General features: G+C 64.9%; 1 protein-coding gene across 1 annotated transcript in view; it reads left to right on the top strand.

Annotated features, from left to right (window-relative positions):
- The window catches only part of GNA12 (G protein subunit alpha 12), a 45,005-nt gene extending 27,427 nt beyond the window's left edge, over positions 1 to 17,578 (top strand). The window contains exons 2-4 of the mRNA XM_080672197.1: positions 370 to 585; positions 13,024 to 13,074; positions 15,005 to 17,578. Coding sequence (XP_080528323.1) covers positions 370 to 585; positions 13,024 to 13,074; positions 15,005 to 15,574 — 837 coding nt within the window. The 3' untranslated portion in view covers positions 15,575 to 17,578. The remainder of the gene's footprint in view (positions 1 to 369; positions 586 to 13,023; positions 13,075 to 15,004) is intronic.
- Positions 17,579 to 18,688: the final 1,110 nt, after the last annotated feature.

The following is an 18,688-nucleotide window of genomic DNA, read 5'->3' as shown; positions in this document are numbered from 1 at the left end:
AACGGGGTGTGGTGCGGCGTCTAGTCCGGAGACGCGGGTTCGGCGGGGTGTGGGTGTGGTGGTGCTGGGCGGGGTTCCGGTCACTGTCGCCTCCTGCCGTGGCCCGTTCAGTGCTGGCTCCGCTCGGGTGGCCACGTCTTCCCCCAGGCGTGTCCTCCCAGGCCTCCCCGGGGAGGGGCCGCGCAGGGCCCACTGCCGCCGGGTGTGTAACTGCGTGGCACAGTCGTGTTCCCAGGGGCACGGCATCCGCGCCCTGACCAGACAGCCCGAGGGCCGTGTGGGTGGCACGGCGGACAGCGGGTGTCCTGCTCTCGGCGGCTCTGCGTGGTCTGACCTCTGCAGCTCACTCTTCCTTTCTCTGTCCCCCAGGGCTCCAAGGTCCTGGTGGACGCGCGGGACAAGCTGGGCATCCCGTGGCAGCACTCGGAGAACGAGAAGCACGGCATGTTCCTCATGGCCTTCGAGAACACGGCCGGGCTGCCCGTGGAGCCCGCCACCTTCCAGCTGTACGTGCCCGCCCTGAGCGCCCTCTGGGGGGACTCGGGCATCCGGGAGGCCTTCCGCCGCAGGAGCGAGTTCCAGCTGGTGAGTGAGCTGGCAGGGGGGGGGGGCATTCCTCATGGATGGTGACCTCGGCGCCATGTCCTTGGGCTCTGCACAAGCACAGGCAGGCGGAGGCCGCCTTCACCCCACAGCTCACCCCCGGCACACAGCCGGCCGCGCTGCCTCGGTGTTTGGGGGAGCGGATGACTCGGGCTCAGCTGGGTCTGTAGGCTGGGAGGGCTCCGAAGGGTGAGAGAGGTCACTCGGAGGTCAGGGTTTAGGTCTATCTGTGGCGGAGGTGATGCCCCTGGGATAGTGCCCGCGGGCAGGGTGGGGCCTGGGACTCCCCGGACACGCTGCTCGGATCCACCGCTCGGCAGCTCACCTGCTCCCTGCGGCGGGTTCTGTTCCGCTTCTTCCCCTTCGCTTTAAGCCTCAACCTTTCAAGACGCGTGTCCTCGCCGCTTAGAGCATGGAGGTATGAACCTGAGCAGGAAGTGTGGGCGCTGCCCTGGAGGGGCGGGGAGGCCGCACAGAGGCCACGCACCCCGTGGCAGGCTCTCACACACTGCGCCCTCCCCTCAGGCCAGCTTAGCTCCCGAGGGCCCCGGGCACAGCACTGACCAGGCCCGGGGGGAGGTGGGTGGGAGCGTTCTGCGCCGTGAACCGCGTCTCCTCCTCGGGCTCCGCTGGGCTCGCCACCCGGGGTCTGGCGTCCCCTGTGGTTGCCGTGGCGGCGGCAGCACAAGGCCGCACAGTGCACAGCAGCGGGAGCAGGAGGGCACCCCAGGGCGGCCAGCGCAGCCCGTGCGGGGGGGGGGGGGGGGGGGCCTGGGAACCCTCCGTCCCTGTACCACCCGGAGCAGGTGTGCAGCCGCGGGGGCGTGGCAGGGCGATTGGGGTTGTGAGCAGAGAGCCACGGAGGTGCTGAAGCACCAGATGACGGGTCCGATCGGCAGTGTTTCCCGAAATGACTGCCAGTGTGCAGGGTGCCCTGAGGGAGGCGGGCCGGACGCTGAGAGCTTGGCCCCGGGCAGAAGTGGTTCTGAGAGCGGACCTCGTGTTTCACTGCTCCTGGGCTTCGCACAGCTCTTCGCTGCTGTCTCGGGCAGCAGTCGCCAACCTTTAGGACCTCGCGGGCCACCAGCTGGTGACCACTGGTCTCGGGCATCGTCATCTTCATTATTGGACCGCGAGCCGCTGGGAGACACCAGGTGCCGAACCGACGGAGTGGCGGAGCGGTGCCTGCTCTCCATCCGGCTCTGCAGGCCCATCGCTCCAGGAGCAGCGCTGCTCCTGTGGGTTGGGGGCAGTGACCCTGGGGCCTCGCCTGGGAGCCTCTCAGCTGCCCTCCCCCTCCCGGTGCCGGGTGGCGCCGGTGCCACTTGCTCAGGCATGGGAAGACGTGGCCCAGGTGCGCCTCCGCCGCTGGCTTCACGCCGCTCGGTGTTCGCGAGCCTGTTTTCCACCCTCCGGCTTTATGTCCAGGTGGCGGCCTGTGCTTTCTTTTCTTTCTCTTTTCAATATATTTTTTTATTGATTTTTTTACAGAGAGGAAGGGAGAGGGATAGAGAGAAACATCAATCAGCTGCCTCCTGCACATCTCCTACTGGGGATATGCCTGCAACCAAGGTACATGCCCTTGACCGGAATCGAACCTGGGACCTTTCAGTCCGCAGGCCGACGCTCTATCCACTGAGCCACACCGGCCAGGGCGGCCTGTGCTTTCTTGAGGCTTCATCCTGGGCTTCGGAGCCGGAGCCGGAGCCGGCGCTGTCACGGACGGGACGTTTCTGTTCAGAGCACAGTGTGTCTTCGTTTCTGGAAGTCCAGCGATGCTGCTGTTAGTGACGTTTCCCTGCCGTGTTCGCAGGAATCGAGGCTGTGGCGTTCCCCGAGTGCAGGGAAGGCCGGCCGTGCGGCTGCGTTGTCGGCGTGGAGGAGAGGTGCCCATCATGGGCGGCGGCTGCTGCTGCTCCGTGGGACTCGGGGAGTGGGCAGCCCCGGGAGTTGGCCTGCAGCCGGCTGAGCGGCGTGCTAACTGTGGAGGGGCCCTGGGGTTGGGGGCCTCGCTCCTCACGCGCGCTGCCATCCCTGTGCCGTCGGAGCCCTCGGACACTGCATGGGCCCCCAGGCCTGACCCTCCTCCCCCTCGCCCGGTGCACGTGGGCTTTGTCGGGGCTGCCCACCGCGTGCACTCGGCGTGGCGGGCCTGCTCAGGGCGGCTCCGGCGGGAGGGGAGTGGGGGGGGTGCCGCGTGCCCCTTTGCATTCCTGAGGCTCCTGCCGGGTGCTGCGTGCAGCTCCAGCTCCTCAGGACACCGCACCCGGCTGGCTCTCGCAGCAGGCCGGGGCCCTCCCAGCAGGCCGGGGCCCTCCCAGCAGGCCGGGGCCCTCCCAGCAGGCCGGGGCCCTCCCAGCAGGCCGGGGCCCTCCCAGCAGGCCGGGGCCCTCCCAGCAGGCCGGGCCCTCCCAGCAGGCCGGGGCCCTCCCAGCAGGCCGGGCCCTCCCAGTGCGTGGTTAACCTCGCTGCCTTTGAAACGCGTCTGTGCTTTTGCTGCTATTGTTTTCATTGAGTTTCTGAAATTCTCCCCAAACCTTCGAGACACTGGGGGCTGGGCTGGGGGCGGGGGTGGGGGCGGGGGCGGGGGCAGCGGGGTGGGGGCGGGGGCGGGGAGGGTGACGTGTAGCAGCCACAGCACTTTGTGTAACTCCCTGGAGGCCACGAGAACCAAAGGAGCGAGGTGCCCTTCCTCGGGCCAGTGCTGGGAGGGAGGCTGCTCTGCTCTCCGCCGGCCGCTGGGGAGGGGGGTGGCTGGTGGACGGGGTGAGACCGGAAGTAGCAGCCTGCCTGGCGAAGGACAGCTCACGCCCACGGCTGTTGGGGGGACGTGAGAGTTTTCTGCCGTCCTGAGGGCCCTTCCTAGTCCAGCTGCCTCCTCGCCCTCTGAGTCTCACCCAGGCCGCCTGCTTTGGCTGGAACCTTCCTCTCTCCTCCAGGAAGACCACTTCTTAAAATACTGCGATCCGCAGGTTTAGACTAGAGAAGACAAGCGGACCCCGGGTAGGACGGTGAGGGCAGTGCCTTCATCGATGCTTCGTGGGGTGCAGTCTGGAACATTCCAGAGACTCCTACTTGGAAAGAGCGGTGGCTGCTGCTGGCGGCAGGTGGAGCGTGTGCCCGGGGGAGAGTGTGCCGGGAGGCGGTCACAGAGGGTTGCATGTGACGCGAAGCCTGGGACTGTTTCCCGCGTGAGAAGCTCAGAGCCCACAGCCCGGGCGACGGCCTGGTGGCCTGGAGCACCCGCCGGCGGGCCACGAAGCTCATCACGGAGCCAGGTCACGTGGCCCCCGCCCAGAGGCTGCTGCTGGGAGATGGGGGTCCTCGGGGAGCCCTGGGAGCACACGGGGGTTTTGTGATCTCGCTCTCCGTTGAGTAAGGAGATACAGACGCTCAGTGAAGCGTCACGTATGCTCATGGCGACACCTCGCAGCTGTGCTCCAGCGTGTGTCTTTAATTTTATGGAATTCATTCATTCAGCAAATATTTGTGGAGCAGACACCACGTGTCAGGCGCTCTTACAATCCTGGGGAAGAGCAGCTAACAAACACAAACAAGTCTGCGCCCGGGGAGCTGACGGTCCGACGGGGAGACAGCACATTCGTGAACAGGGGAGGGTGTGGTATGCGTGTGCGCGTGTGCACATCCATGCCCTGTGTATTCTGTGCCGAGAGGAGAGGAGAGCAGCGAGTGGGAGGGCTGTGGGCAGGGCAGCCTGGCTGGGCCGGTGAGTGGCCGAGAGGGTCGTAGCGGACGCTTGGGGCTCCCACATCGTCTCCCCTTCGCGATGGTCCTGGGACTGGGAGTGCGGCCACAGAGCCCGGCCACGTCTCCCGCTCCCGTCGGGTGGGTGCGGCCGTGGACGCGCTCTGAGCCTCCCTCCGGCAGGGGCTGGACACGTTGCCGGCTCCTCCTGCCCACAGGCTGACAGTGCGGAGAGCCGGGCGGCCAGCACACGCCCACGGTGGGTGGAAGCCACGTACAGCGGTGGCCGAGGCGCCCTGGCTTGAGCCCTCTCTAAGGTGGCTCCCCGAGTGGCCTCTGAGGAAGCCCTGGAGGAGGGGGAGAGCAGGCCGTTCAGGTGTCTGGGGAGGAGGGAGGGAGGAGGGAGTGTTCTGGCCTGGAGAGGAGCAAGTGCCAAGGGCCTGTGGTGGGGCCGGCCTTGTGTTCCGGGTGAAGTGGGCCGGTGAGGCGGGGCCGAGGGCGCAGGTGGGGCGTGTGGAGGGCTGGGGAGGGGCCGGGAAGGGCGTGGGCTCGGGGGAGAGGAGCGGCTGGTCTGATTTATATTTAATAGGGTCGCCTTGGCAGTGCATTGGTAACAGGAACGGAGGCCTGGGGGTCGGCTTTTGCAGTAAGCGAGGTGACAGGTGATGGTGGCTCAAATCAGCGAGGCGGTGGGCGGCGAGAAGGGGTCAGGCCTGTGTCCTTAGAACCAGAGAGGAGCTCCCCGAGTCTCGCTGCCTCCCCCCCCCCGCCCCCCCATTATTGCTCATGTCAGCCTCAGCTGAGGCCCATCACCAGGATGCTGTTCGAGTTTGGGAGAATTTTAAAAAATAAATCTGTGCTGCTCAGTGAGTGTTCCCTTTTTAAAAAATGTATTTTTACTGATTTCAGAGCGGAAGGGAGAGGGAGAGAGAGACAGGAACGTCAGTGGTAAGAGACACTCATCAGTTGGCTGCCTCTTGCACGCCCCCTGTTGGGGATTGAGCCCACAACCCTGACCGGGAATTGAACCAGCGAACTCTTGGTTCATGGGTCAACGCTCAGCCTCTGAGCCACGCCGGTTGGCGTGAATGTTCCCTTCTGAAGAGGAGCTCATCCGCCAGCTGTAGCGCAGAGTGTGATCAGATAGTTCAGATTTGGGGAAGTAACCCCACAACTCACTCCTGTCCGCTGAGCTCAAAACACACAGTGGGAAGCGTCCCGCGGAAGCCTCCGCTTGGGACGGTGGAAACGGGTTGCTTTGAGAGCAGTGTATGAACACCGTCCAATGTCCTCTGTCCGGGCGGCACCAGCTGCGGGTGGCTTAGTTTCCGTGGCTCCGCTCCGGACACACCCCCGTGTGGCGCTAAGGCAGCTCCCGGGGCTGCGGGCTGGGTTCCGAGCCCTCGCGGGCGCTCCACCAGCAGCGTCTCGGGGGCACTGTGCCCGCAGGGCCCGGCTCCGCGTCCCCTCTGCCAGCTCCACTCGTGAGGGGAGAAAGCTGATGGGGAATGTGTCCCGCCCGTTCCCGCTGCAGAGAAGAGAACGGGGCGGCCGTCCTAGTGACGGAGGTCTGATCGCCCAGGGGCTCGGCCAGTCAGTCAGTCTCACAGAAGTCATCTCTCGGGCTCAGCCCCGCCGGGAACTGTGGCCCGCACAGAGTCTGGGCGCAGATGGCCCGGCTCGGCCTGTGTTGCTCTGGGGGGTGTTGGAGGCAGGGTGACTCCTGTGCCGCCCAGGTGAGGAGAGCAGTGAGTGAAGGCCTGGCACGTCCAGGAGTGGCCGCAGCCCCGGTGCCCCTCCAGGCCCTCGGTGCTGCTTGTCCTGGGAACGCACGTGTCCCGCGGGGCGCGGCATTTAGACGGCGGGCGGCGCTGTGTGTGAGCTCGCTGCTTAGAGCTGAGATGCGCGTGAGTGCAGGCTCCTCCCACCCAGGGACTGCACCGTGGCGGCCGGGACGCGGGGACCCAGGGACCCAGGGACCCAGGGAGTGCCCGGGTGCGGCATTGACTCAGACGCTGGCAAGGCCAGAGGACGGCATCCCTGTGGGCCTCCCGCTTCTCCGCCAGAGACGCAAACAAACCGCCCAGGGCGGCGGGCAGCATGCTGCGCTCGGGGTTCCTTCCCCCACCCTTCCATCCCCCCCCATCCCCCCCATCCCCCCCCCCCCCGCTCCTCCTGGGCGTGGGGTGCGAGCTTCTCCGGGGCCTCGCCTGGCACGGGTGCCTCCCCGGAGCAGGTGTCTGCTCTGAGCCCCTCACTCCGACGATAGCAGAGCTTCGGCGATAGTGGAGGAGGGGGCGGGAGCCTCCGGGCCGCCTGCGTCCCTCCCTCCACGGAGGTCGGAGGTCGGGTCGGTGTCTGTGGAGGCCAGCAGCCAGCGGAGCCCTGAGCACAAGCGCCCTTTATGCGCAGCGTCTGGGTCCCCTCCCCGCCCCACCCCCCCGCCCCGCCGTGGCGGTCTCCCTCTGCCGCAGCGCTGCCATGACTCAGGCCCTGGCAGAGGGGAGAGCTCAGAGCCCTCCTTGAGGTGGGGAAGAGGGGGTGACGGGGAGCGGCCAGCGAGGAGCACCCTGACCTCGGCCTGGCTCTCCTCGGCGAGGGGGCGGGTTAGGGTCCCCAGGCAGCCACACCTCGGGATGGTTTGCCATCCTGGTGCCGACCCCCGGCATGTGGCCTTTGCTGGTCTGTCCACGGGGCCACTGCCCTGCACGTGGGCGTGTGAGAGCAGCCTTCGGGGTTGCACGGGGTTCCCCGGCTCTCCTGGCCTCAGGTAGGTCGTCCCAAGCCGTGGCTTCTTCACTGGGAAGCGGGAGTGACGCACGAGGTTGGGTAAATGTGACAATGTGTGTCAGGCGCGTGGCGCAACCTGGCGGGACCTCCATGGAGAGGCTGCTACTGGCGCGTGGTCTGTGCTGACGGCCCCGCGATCTTTCAGGAACCGGCGGGGGGCATGTCCCAGCTGGCACTGCGAGGCCCGGTCATGCCTCCTGCACGGACCGTGTCCATCCGGCTCCCCAGCCTCCGCCCGAGCGCGCTGGCTTCGCACTGCTCCGCGCGGCTCGGCTGGCGGTGGGTGGGGGCCGCCCTGGGGAGGAGGGGAGAGCGTGGGGGTGTGGTATTTGTGGGTGGCTGGGCAGCTGGACGTGCCCACTGTCTCCACCGTCCTGTCCCCGTGGGCATGACAGATGGGAGGGCGAGCGGGGCTGGGAATTTAAGTGTGGTCTGCAGAGCGAGGCCCCGACCCGTCTACCCGGCGGGGAGGCAGTGTCTTAGTTGCTGTCGCTCACGTGCACGCAGTGCTGACACCGTATTCCGCAGCCTGTGGGCAGCTGTGCACGAAGCGGCTGTCAGCAGACCCAGGCCTGCGGAGGGGGACCCAGGTGTGCGTGGGCGGACGCAGGCGTGTGGGGCTGGGAGCGTAGAGAGTGATGATGGGGGACAGACCCGGTGGCCACAGGGTGCTCTGTAACCCCTTCCTGTCACCGGGCAACACTCAGTGAAGAGCACCCTTCCCTGCGTGGGCCTCAGGTGCTGCCCCCACGGCAGCTTCCTTAGGACCCTCACCCACCCCGCCCTAACCGTCACCTTAGGGCCTGTGGGCGGGGGAGGGGGGCGCCTTAGACAGCTCCTCTGTCCCGTGTCCCAGCCTGGGGCACCTCCCAGGCCTCTGGGCGGGAGACGTGGAGCGGCGTGCGCAGGGAGCCCGCGGTCTGGGCTGGGCCTGCATGACCGTCTGCGCCGACGCCCTTCCCTCGACGGTGCAGCTGGAAAGGGCTCCCACGGGTGAGTCCAGGTGCCAGCGAAGGGGCGGCTTGGTGAGGCCTGTGCTTTGTGACTTGGTTTTGATTGTGTGGTTCTGTCCCAGCATGCGTCATGGCTGTGCCGGGACCAGGCCACCCTGTGGAGCGAGGAAGGCTCCCATCTGCAGGCCCCCCAAACACTGCTGTGGGGGGGACTGTGCCTGGGGGCTCACAGCCCTTCGTCATCTGGGCCCTGCCAGCAGGCTGGGCGGGCGGCCCCGGCAGAGGCCTGGGCGGTCCTGGAGGGGGTGGGGTGGCGGCAGCTCAACTTACTCCCGGAGATGCTGCTGGGGAAGGAAGTGAGCCGGGCTGGAGGGAGGGGTGGGGAGACTTAAAGGGACAGTGTCCTGCTGGTCCGTGCGGGTGCTTGATGGACCTGCCAGGCTGTGGCGTGGCGTCCGCGGCTTTGCCGCAGCCACAGGTGTGCGTCCTGCCATGTCTGGGGAAGGCGTGGGCCGACGTGGCCTGTCCCGTGGCAGGTCATCGTTGGGGCGGATGAGGGACGTGACAAAACTGGTAAAGCGGGGCCCACGCGGGGCAGCACAGCACGACCACGCGTCGCCCGAGTGGCGGGTGAAGTGAGCTCGTGCCCTCAGGTCCCGAGTGCTCGCAGGCCCTCCCACACCTCCTGGTTCCCCGAGGAAGAGCGGGCCGGCGGGAGAGATCAGCCACGGGCCAGTGCCTGCACCCCACAGGGTCCCCGGCCACACGCTCACGGCACCTGGCTCGCGGGCCTCCCTCTGGACCAGCGCCTCCCCCTGAAGCACAGGTGTTTCTGTGGTGGTTCGTGCCTTTTTAGGATTGAGTGCTGATGTCACTGCTGTGGGTCCAGGGTCTAAGATGAAGCCTCTGCTGCTTCCTGGTGGCAGGAGGTTGGAGGGGCAGGGGGCACCCTGTCACTGGCTTTGAGCAGCGTGGCTGAAACCGTCAGCCGTTTAAAAGCCCCGAGCCCATCACGCTGCCCGCACTCGGCCGCAGCCCGCCCCCCCAGGTCCTCTCGCTGCCGCCACCTACACAGCCACCCGCTGGCCTGGGCTCGCTGCTGGGTTCCCTTCCTGGGTGTTCCCCGCCTGTTAGCCCTAACCGTGCTGAGGAGCCATTCAACTTGCCACGTGGGCAGGTAACTTGCCCACGGCGCCTGTCCCGGCGTCTGAAGCAGGTGCCAGGGACCCTGCCTCGGAATCCGTTGAGGTTAGCGAGTGGGTGTGGGAGCGGCGCTGGGAGCTGGAGTCACTGCGCGCGAGAGGCCGCAGAGTCGCCTCGGACGCGTCTCGAGGTCACGGCTGCGTTTGGAGGGTCTCCGTGTGGGTCTCAGGGTGCTGGTTCCTCGGCACACCCCCACCCCACGTCCTGGCGTCTCACGGCGCCACCGTGTGTCCGTGCCCTGCGCCAGCGCCTGGATGCTGGAGGCCTTGGGGTGGGTCTCCTCCCCTCCTTCCCTCGAGGGTGCGTGCGCGTCGCTGCTGTCATCCCGCCGTGGCTGGCTGCAGACCTGCTCACGTGGTCCGTGTTTTCCGATTCTCTCAGTTTTAACCTCTGATCGGTGACTCGGGCGTGGGGTGCTGCTCTGCGGAATGAGGGAGTGACACGAGGGGCTGCCCCTGCAGAGCCTTCCAGCCAGCTCCGACCCACCGCCGCTGGAGTCGGCCGTGACGCGTGCCCAAGCGGGAGGCCCTGTGGTCTGCCAGGGCCTCGGGCTCTGCCTGTGCACCAGGCGGCGTGTCCTGGGTGCTGGTGAAGTGAGCGCCTTTCTACGGCTCATCTGCCGTCCGTCCGTCCGTCCTCCGGGTGCAGTCTCTGCAGCTCGGTGCCGGTCCCCCTTTGGAGGAGTTTATTACGGTCACGTTTCTGATCCTTTGTCTGTTCCAGACAGCCCTCCGTCAGATGCGGGGCCCGTGTGCCCTGTAGCTTGTCCTCCCTTCCTCCGAAGAGGGTCTCTGGCGGAACAGAAGTTCTGAATTTCAGTGACACCACCATGGGCTTTCTTCAGAAATGACTCTGATGGGCTGTGCTGTTGGTGTCACATCCAGGAACTCTTCGCCCAGGTCAGCATCCAGAGCAGGTGCAGTGCTGTCTTCTCCAGTGCGAGGGGGGTTGCACACACCTACAGACTCCATAGAGCACAGGGAGCTGACGCACACGCTGCGCCCACGTCAGTCCCGGTGCTGACCTGCACTGTCGCTGTGTAAGGCGGGCCATCAGGGGAATGGGGGACAGGCACACGGGGCCTCTGTGCTGTCTCTGTAGCTTCCTGTGCCTCCAGGACTATTGCAGAATACAAAATGTACAGCAAAAGGGAAACATCGTAGGCGTCTGGTTCTGACGCTTGCTCTGTATCGTCACACTGGTTCCCGCCTTTTAGCGTGTCTTGTGATTTTCTGCTGAAAGCTGGACATAACAGGCCGTGATTCTCTGTGTGTGCCTGGCTGGTGGGCGGGGCCTCGGTTCCCAGAGGGGTCTCAGGGGAGTTGCTCAGCTCCTTCCTGGCGAGGACAAGACCTCCCCGCGTCAGTCCAGGGCGGTGGGGCGTCTACATTGAAGTGCCCCAGAATCCTGGGCACGACTCTCTCCACGCGTGCTGTGTTTGGAGTTTGTGAGCTTCTGGAAATCTGTAAATGTACCTCTTTGGCCAAGTTAGGAAAGTGTTGTTTTTTATACACAAAGCATTCTTCCCGCCGGCTCTCCGATCCTGTCGGCTTCCGGTACAGTGGAGACCTGCTGTCCCCCGGTGCCGGGGCTGCTGTCCTCTGTTGTGAACCTTCTCATTTCTGTCATTCCCATGTCAACACTCACTAATGCTTTCTGGCTCATCTCCAGTCTGTCAAGGCCGTCCACTGATTTTTTTTTTCTCTTAGATTCTGTACATTATTTAACTTCTACCACTTGTGCGTGGCGCTCTGTATATTTGCTGTGTACCTGCTAAGGGTTTTTATGTCTTTACCATTGTAAGCATGTTATTACCTCGTTGAACGTAATTGTAATAGCTGCGTTAAAGCCTTTGTCCAGTAACTCCAACACCTGGGTTATTGGAGTTGACTTTTTTCCCTGAGGATAGTGCCATTTTCTCGGCTCTCCACGGTGAGTGGTTTGGATGGATCCTGACATTGGAGTGTTGTCACAGGGTCTCCAGGTGCTGTCCTCTCCGCCAGCTAGCGCTGGGTTTTTGCTTTGGCGGACGGTCACAAGGTGAGCCTAATGCCAGGTCTGTCACCTGGCAGGGGTGGTGGCTAAGAGCTCACGCCTCCCGTGGGAGGGCCCGGCAGGCTCCACTGTGAGCTCGAAGGCCTGGGCGACAGGCAGGAGGTGAGGGAGGAAGGACTTCAGGGAAGGAGGGCCACAGGCAGGTTTGCTGGGGGCTCCACAGCTCGTTCCCTCACAGCTGTTTCCTGTCCGCGTGGGCGAGGCAGGGGCTGCAGACAAAGCAAGAACACGGACAGCAGCCAGCGGGCACGGGCGGGCGGGACGCGCTGCCTCCCGATCCCAGATCCTGGCTTTCCCGCTTCAAGGGCTGCGTGTGGGAGGGGCGGGGCCGGCAGTCACGTGGCAGAGGCAGGCTGCGGGAGGGGAGGGGAGGGGAGGGGCGGTGTCTTTTTCCCTGGAGCTGTGGGTGACTCCCAGAGCGGATGGTCCCAGTCAACGCCCACAGCCTCCTGGTGTGGGGGGGGGGGCGCGGGGGGGCTGCGTCTGCTCAGCGTGCTCGGTGCTCCAGCAGGAAGACTGTCCCACCCTCAGACAAGTCAGCCAGAGGCCTTCGCTGTAGAATGGGAGCTGGTCCTTCCCGAAAGGAAGCGGACTCCGTGCTTCCTCCGGCCCGCTGGGACAAGTGGGGGGAAGATCCCTCAGAGCTGGGCCTGCTGTCCTCCAGCTCCTTCTCCTCTTCGTGAGTCACAGCTCGGCCGTGACCGCGCTCCTCCCGCTCGCTCCCTCCCAGGTCTGGATGGCGGTTGTGCCACCTTGCTTTCCCACGGCGCAGCCCGCCTCCCGCAGAGCCTCGGTGAAGGAGCAGAGCCCTAGGCCGAGAGAGCCCTGGGCCGAGAGAGCCCTGGGCCGAGAGAGCCCTGGGCCGAGAGAGCCCTGGGCCGAGAGAGCCCTTGGCCGAGAGAGCCCTGGGCCGAGAGAGCCCTTGGCCGAGAGAGTCCTGGGCCGAGAGAGTCCTTGGCCACCAGAGTCCTGGGCCGAGAGAGTCCTGGGCCGGGAGAGCCCTGGGCCGGGAGAGTCCTGGGCCGGGAGAGCCCTGGGCCGGGAGAGCCCTGGGCCGGGAGAGCCCTGGGCCGGGAGAGCCCTGGGCCGGGAGAGTCCTGGGCCGAGAGAGCCCTGGGCCGGGAGAGTCCTGGGCCGGGAGAGTCCTGGGCCGAGAGAGCCCTGGGCCGAGAGAGCCCTTGGCTACGAGAATCCTGGGCCACGAGAGTCCTGGGCCGAGAGAGTCCTGGGCCGAGAGAGCCCTAGGACAGTGGTCGGCAAACTCATTCGTCAACAGAGCCAAGTATCAACAGCACAACGATTGAAATTTCTTTGGAGAGCCACATTTTTTAAACTTATTCTAACGCCACTTCTTCAAAATAGACTCGCCCAGGCCGTGGTATTTTGTGGAAGAGCCACACTCAAGGGGCCAAAGAGCCGCATGTGGCTCGCGAGCCGCTGTTTGCCGACCACGGCCCTAGGCCGTGAGAGCCCTGGGCCGCGAGAGTTGGGCTCCCGTGACCGCTCAGAGGGCGCATCCCCATGGGGCCTGCACTCCTGCCTCCTGCTTCTCGGGGAAGCGTGTGCGTGCTTTTCGCTGACCGCTTCCTCCAGATGTGCCATCCCCGGCGAGTGCCATGCTCTTGTGGCCCAGCACACCGCCCCAGCGAGGTCTGTGGGCCGGGCTGGGCTCCGCAGCTGACCCTGAGCTCTGGCTGTTTTTCCTCCCTGGCAGGGTGAGTCGGTGAAGTACTTCCTGGACAACCTGGACCGGATCGGCCAGCTGGTGAGTACAGACCCGCCCGCCTGAGCCTCCACGTGGAGAACAAAGCCACTCGTGGGGCTCGGGCTTCGCTGGACTGAGGAGCCGCCTGGCTGTGCCAGGTGACCTTGGGGAGGACGATGCCACGCCCGTGCTGGGCAGGCGGAGGGACAAGTGCTCGGGGGAGGGTCACCCCGTTCCCCCAAGGGAACTCCACTCCTGTTCATAGACCGCCAGTCCTGCTGACTAACATGGGAGGCGGTGTTTCTGCAAGAATCCCTTCGCCCAGATCCCCGTAAGGGAGACAGGCATTGTAACCTTTCATTGGGGACGATTCAAACATGTGCAAACATAAAGCGCTAATGAGCCCTGGCTGGTCTGGCTCAGCGGAGAGCGTCCCAGGTCCGATTCTGGTCAGTTGCAGGCTCTGGCATTAGGCAACCAGTCGATGTGTCTTTCACGATGGTGTTTCCCTCTCTGTCTCTCCCGCTTCCTTCCACTCTCTCTAAAAATCAATGGAAAAAGATCCTCAGATGAGGATTAACAGCAACAACTAATTAATTAATTAATTTTAAAAAGAGAGCTGCTTTAAAAAAAAAAGTCCCATGAAACCCCAGGTTGAACAATTATCCCTTGTGGTCCGTCTTGTTCCATCAGCCCCACCCCCTCCCCAGGAGCATATCGTGGTTATATTATTGCATCAGTAATACTCAGAGCCTGTCTCGGAAAGGTAAGACTCCAGAAGTCAGAACCACACCACCCGTCGCTCCTGGAAAACGGCAGCCATTCCTATGCCCGCCAGCCGCCCGCCAGCGGGGCTTTCCCGGCTTCCCGCGGCGTGTGCGTGGGCGCCGCCACTCCCACAGCCAGTCCACGCACCGTGGTCCAGGTCACTGAGACCGCTCTCCCCTGCGGGTTCTCCCTCCATCCTGCAGCAGGTCCCGTCTGCCCTGCACATGGGTGGCTGGTCCGAGGTGTTGCTATCCCTGTTGGGTTTGGGGAGACTGCAGCCTGAGCACCCACGTGGGGGTCACATGGGTTGCAAAGGGGTGACTCCGGGCTCTGAGACTTGCCACGCCCACCTGCCTGCCTGGGGCTGCAGACTTGAAGCTCTCCCTCCAAGAACCCCCTGGGCTGTGCGGAGGGAGACCTGCGTCCCACCGGCTCCTACGAGGCTTGGAATGCATGTGCTCCGGGAGTTAGGGGAGTAACGGGAAGCCTAACACTACACGGCTGGTTCCTGTGGCCAAGACAGAGGGCAGGTGTTTCCCGGAGCAGTGAGGGCCCGGGCACCTGACCCCCCACCCTCTCCCCACCCCCTGACTCCCTCGGGCTGAAGCAGCCCCCCAGCCCGCTGTCACGGCACCACTCGCTTCTACCAGCAGCGTGACCTTCGCTATTTGGTTCGACTTCTCGCGAGCCCCTTGACTGTCTCTCCTCCCCGGCCCCTGTTCCCTGCCCTCTCTGAGCTCTCCGCCCCCTCCCCCTCAGAGCTCTCCTCCGCCCCCCCTCTGAGCTCCGCCCCCTATGAGCTCCGCCCCCTATGAGCTCCGCCCCCCTATGAGCTCCGCCCCCCTATGAGCTCCGCCCCCCTATGAGCTCCGCCCCCCTCCAAGCTCTCCTCCGCCCCCTCCCAGCTCTCCCCCGCCCTCTGAGCTCTCCGCCCCCTCTGAGCTCCGCCCCCCCTGAGCTCCGCCCCCCTCCCAGCTCTCCGCCCCCTCTGAGCTCCGCCCCCCCTATGAGCTCCGCCCCCCTTTCCCGGCTCCCCCCCCCTCCCGGCTCTCCCCCGCCCTCTCTGAGCTCTCCGCCCCCTCCCCCTCTGAGCTCTCCTCCGCCCCCCTCTGAGCTCCGCCCCCCTCCCAGCTCTCCGCCCCCTCTGAGCTCCGCCCCCCCTGAGCTCCGCCCCCTCCCAGCTCTCCCCGCCCTCTCTGAGCTCTCCGCCCCTGTCTTGCAGAACTACTTCCCCAGCAAGCAGGACATCCTGCTGGCCAGGAAGGCCACCAAGGGCATCGTGGAGCACGACTTCGTCATCAAGAAGATCCCCTTCAAGATGGTGGACGTGGGCGGCCAGCGGTCCCAGCGCCAGAAGTGGTTCCAGTGCTTCGACGGGATCACGTCCATCCTGTTCATGGTGTCCTCCAGCGAGTACGACCAGGTGCTCATGGAGGACCGGCGCACCAACCGGCTGCTGGAGTCCATGAACATCTTCGAGACCATCGTCAACAACAAGCTCTTCGTCAACGTGTCCATCATCCTCTTCCTCAACAAGACGGACCTGCTGGTGGAGAAGGTGCGCAGCGTCGCCATCAGCAAGCACTTCCCCGACTTCCGCGGCGACCCGCACCGGCTGGAGGACGTGCAGCGCTACCTGGTGCAGTGCTTCGACCGCCGGCGCCGGAACCGCAGCAAGGCGCTCTTCCACCACTTCACCACGGCCATCGACACGGAGAACATCCGCTTCGTGTTCCACGCCGTCAAGGACACGATCCTGCAGGAGAACCTCAAGGACATCATGCTGCAGTGAGGGGCCTGGCCCCGCCCTCCGGCCCCGCGCAGCCCCGCCAGCGCCTGCGGGAGCGGCCACGCCGGGCGGAGGACGGGGCTGCGACGAGCTACTGAATCCCGGGGAAGGTACACTACTGAGACGCCGCAGCAGCTGGTGGGACTGCTCGGCGCGGCTTTCGGCAGAAACGCCGTGCGCGCGCCTGCGTGTGCCCAGGTGTGTGTCCGTGTGCATGTGTGCGCGCATGTGCGTGCGCGTCCTCTAACGCCAGCACCGAGCGCCGGCCTGCCGGGCTCTTCCCTCTAACCCGCAGGCCTTCCTGCCACTAACCCAGAGCCCTGCCTCGCAGTAGCGTGTAGGCGACCCAGTGCGCAGGCGCAGGCCAGTGCGGCCGCACCGGGGTCTCCGTGCCCCTCCCACAGGGAACGCGTTGCCTTTTAAAACCCCTGTGCCACGTCCCGGAGCCCTGCCGGCTGTGAGACGAAGCCCGGGGCCCAGCCTTGGGGGTGTTGTGCCTTAATGGCCGGGGCGCTGCCTCCTGCCTGTCACCTTGCCCGTCGCATGGACAGGGCACGTCCCTCCACGTAGCACTCGGCGGTGCTTGTTACTCCTGACCGCCCTGCCCTGCCCCCTTCCCCCCGCGAAGACACACCTGCCGGCCTTGCAGGTGGCTGCTGTGGCGCAGCCCCGGCTTCCTGTCCGCGGCTCTGGGAGCTGCAGGGTTAGCACAGCCGTGTCCAGCAGGCGGCCTGTGCACCGCAGACACTGACCTTCAGGAAGCCCCGACCCGCACCACCCTGGGTGCCGCAGACTGCCACCACCCCAGTGCCTCTTAGAGCCGGTCCCTTCTCAGGCCGCCCTCCATCCGGGTCCTGTCCAGGCTCTGCCTCTAGAATTCCACACAACACGTGCTCCCAGCTCGGGGTGCGGGAGCTGCGGGAGGGACGGCTGCTCGCGGGCCCAGTGGAGGCCCAACCCCAGCAGGCGCCACACTGTACAGCGCATTGCATTCCACTGCCCGCTGCGGGTCACTCCCTGCGGTTCTCGGGGGCAGGGCTCGCCTAGCACTTGAGAGAGAAGGAAAGAGCTTCCTCGCTCGCTGGCACCAGAATCCACTGGCTTAGCCACACCCCGGGCCCTGGTCCTAAGGCCACCCGGGCCCCTCCTGTGTCCCTTGGCGGCTCCCTCGGCTCCATGTCAGCAGGCCCGGCACACGTGAGTCTGTGGCAGGGGCTGACCCAGAGGGAAGGGAGGACGCCCGCTGCTGAGTCACCTGTTGTCACCGTGTTTAGCGAGGAGACGCACAGCGTGCAAGTCCTCGGTGTGTGTGCCGAGGTCGGCTCCGGTTAGAAAGACGTTGCTGTTTGGGTGCCGCCCCTGTGGCTCTCCACGAGCCGAGGCTGTGGCCCAGGCCCGGCGTGTGGCCTGAGGGGAGGGGCGCAGGGCAGCTCAGCAGGCGGTTCTGAGGTCACGGTTGCTTTCCGTGATGGGGCGCCGGGTCTCAGGGGTGTGAGGAGTGGGCTGGTCCTCCCCGACCGGGAACGGGGCTCAGGAGAGGCTGCTGGGTCCCGGCCGGGCCCCGGGGCCCTGAGCGCTTTGCCTCGAGTCAGGCTGACCCGTTAGCTCGCTCACTTTCATGTGAGTGTGAGGGACTGTGACCGCGTTGAGCGGGGCGGGGTGTCCCAGAGGCCAGGACCCCGACCAGCTCGGCCACCCCTCACCCCTGTGGGCTTCTCGCCGAGCCCGAGCGTCCACAGCCGAGGAGGGCGTCCCCGGCGCTGCTCTGAGTCCCGGGAGGCGCCTAACCGGAGAAGAAGTTACTGTTTGTGAGGCTGAACTAAACCATTTACAACTTTCTACACATAGTCTAGTCCTTGTTTCTGAAGCCTCGGCTTTTGTAATTTTTTATCTTAATTTCACTGTCACCCTTGATTCTTGTCTTTTGTATTGAGATGTTGGAGGAGCAGGAGGTAGAGGTGCCTCATCTATTATTGCAAAAATGTAACAATAAACTTCCTCAATGAAGACGTGTTTCTCTGTTTCTGCCGCTCACACTGTGCACATAAGAACACGTGGGGTTGCCGAAGTATTTTTTAACTTCAGTTTGTAGAGAATTGTCCCAGATGCTGAGTGACAGCTCTGCGATGATTGCACTCTAGCGCGTTTCTTTCCTTTCGAGTCGGGTGATTAACTCCCCGAGAGCAGGCACTAACCTGGAGGCGGGATCCTCAGCGTGGCTGTGACCCCCGGGGAGGACAGCCACTCCCGCAGGTGAGCGCGCGTTAGGACGGGGTGTCCGCGTGGGCTCCAGGCGGCCCTCGCGCCGGATTGGCGCGGCTGCGAGCGTCTGGTTTGCCATGGGACCATCTCCAGCCTCTCGGTGTTTATAAAATAAGTCCTTAGTTTTTCTTTGCTCAGCAGAGAGCACCACTCAGCCCGGCGGCGTGCTTAGGGGCTGAGCATCAACCTACAAACCAGGAGGTCACGGTTCGATTCCCAGTCAGGGCACAGGCCCAGATTGCAGGCTCGACCCCCGGTGTGGGCGTGCAGGAGGCAGCCGATCCATGATTCTCTCTCATCATGGATGTTTCTCTCTCTCCCTCTCTGAAATCAATAAAAATACATTTTTTAAAAATACCACTCAGTACTCAAAACCAACATGAAGTTCAATTTTCAGACCCAAAAATTCAGACCAGTGATGCTGACGCTGGTTTGCTTGCAGGCTCCCTGTGACGAGAATCACAGGTTTCACTCCACGTGCTAAACAGCCTGCCACACGGGCGGCCGGCACACGTGTTGCTGGGAACGAAGGCCTCCAAGCACAGCTTCCAATGGGCAGGAGTGGCGAGACGCACCCAGCTGGGGACCGCCGGCTGCGCGGGATCCGCTGTGGAACGAGGGCGAGCGGCTGTCGCGTGCTGGCCGTCTCCCCACTGGCGACAGGCGGAAGCAGCGTGGAGGGAGATGGCCATGGTGCCTCCCGCCCAGCTGCCCCCTGGCCACCTGCTTCCCCTGCCCCAGCAGCTCCTCCCATGACCGCCTGAGCGGTGGAGGCCTACACTCGACTCCCATTTCAGACAGGTGTTACCTGAGGCAGGTGGTGAGGACCGGGAGGACGGGTCGCCCTTGTTGCTA

The sequence above is a fragment of the Plecotus auritus genome (assembly GCF_963455305.1).
Source record: "Plecotus auritus genome assembly, chromosome: 6".
In the NCBI taxonomy this organism is placed as follows: domain Eukaryota; kingdom Metazoa; phylum Chordata; class Mammalia; order Chiroptera; family Vespertilionidae; genus Plecotus; species Plecotus auritus.
Note: the sequence above shows the minus strand (reverse complement) of the source record. Positions and strands in the feature narration are given on the sequence as shown.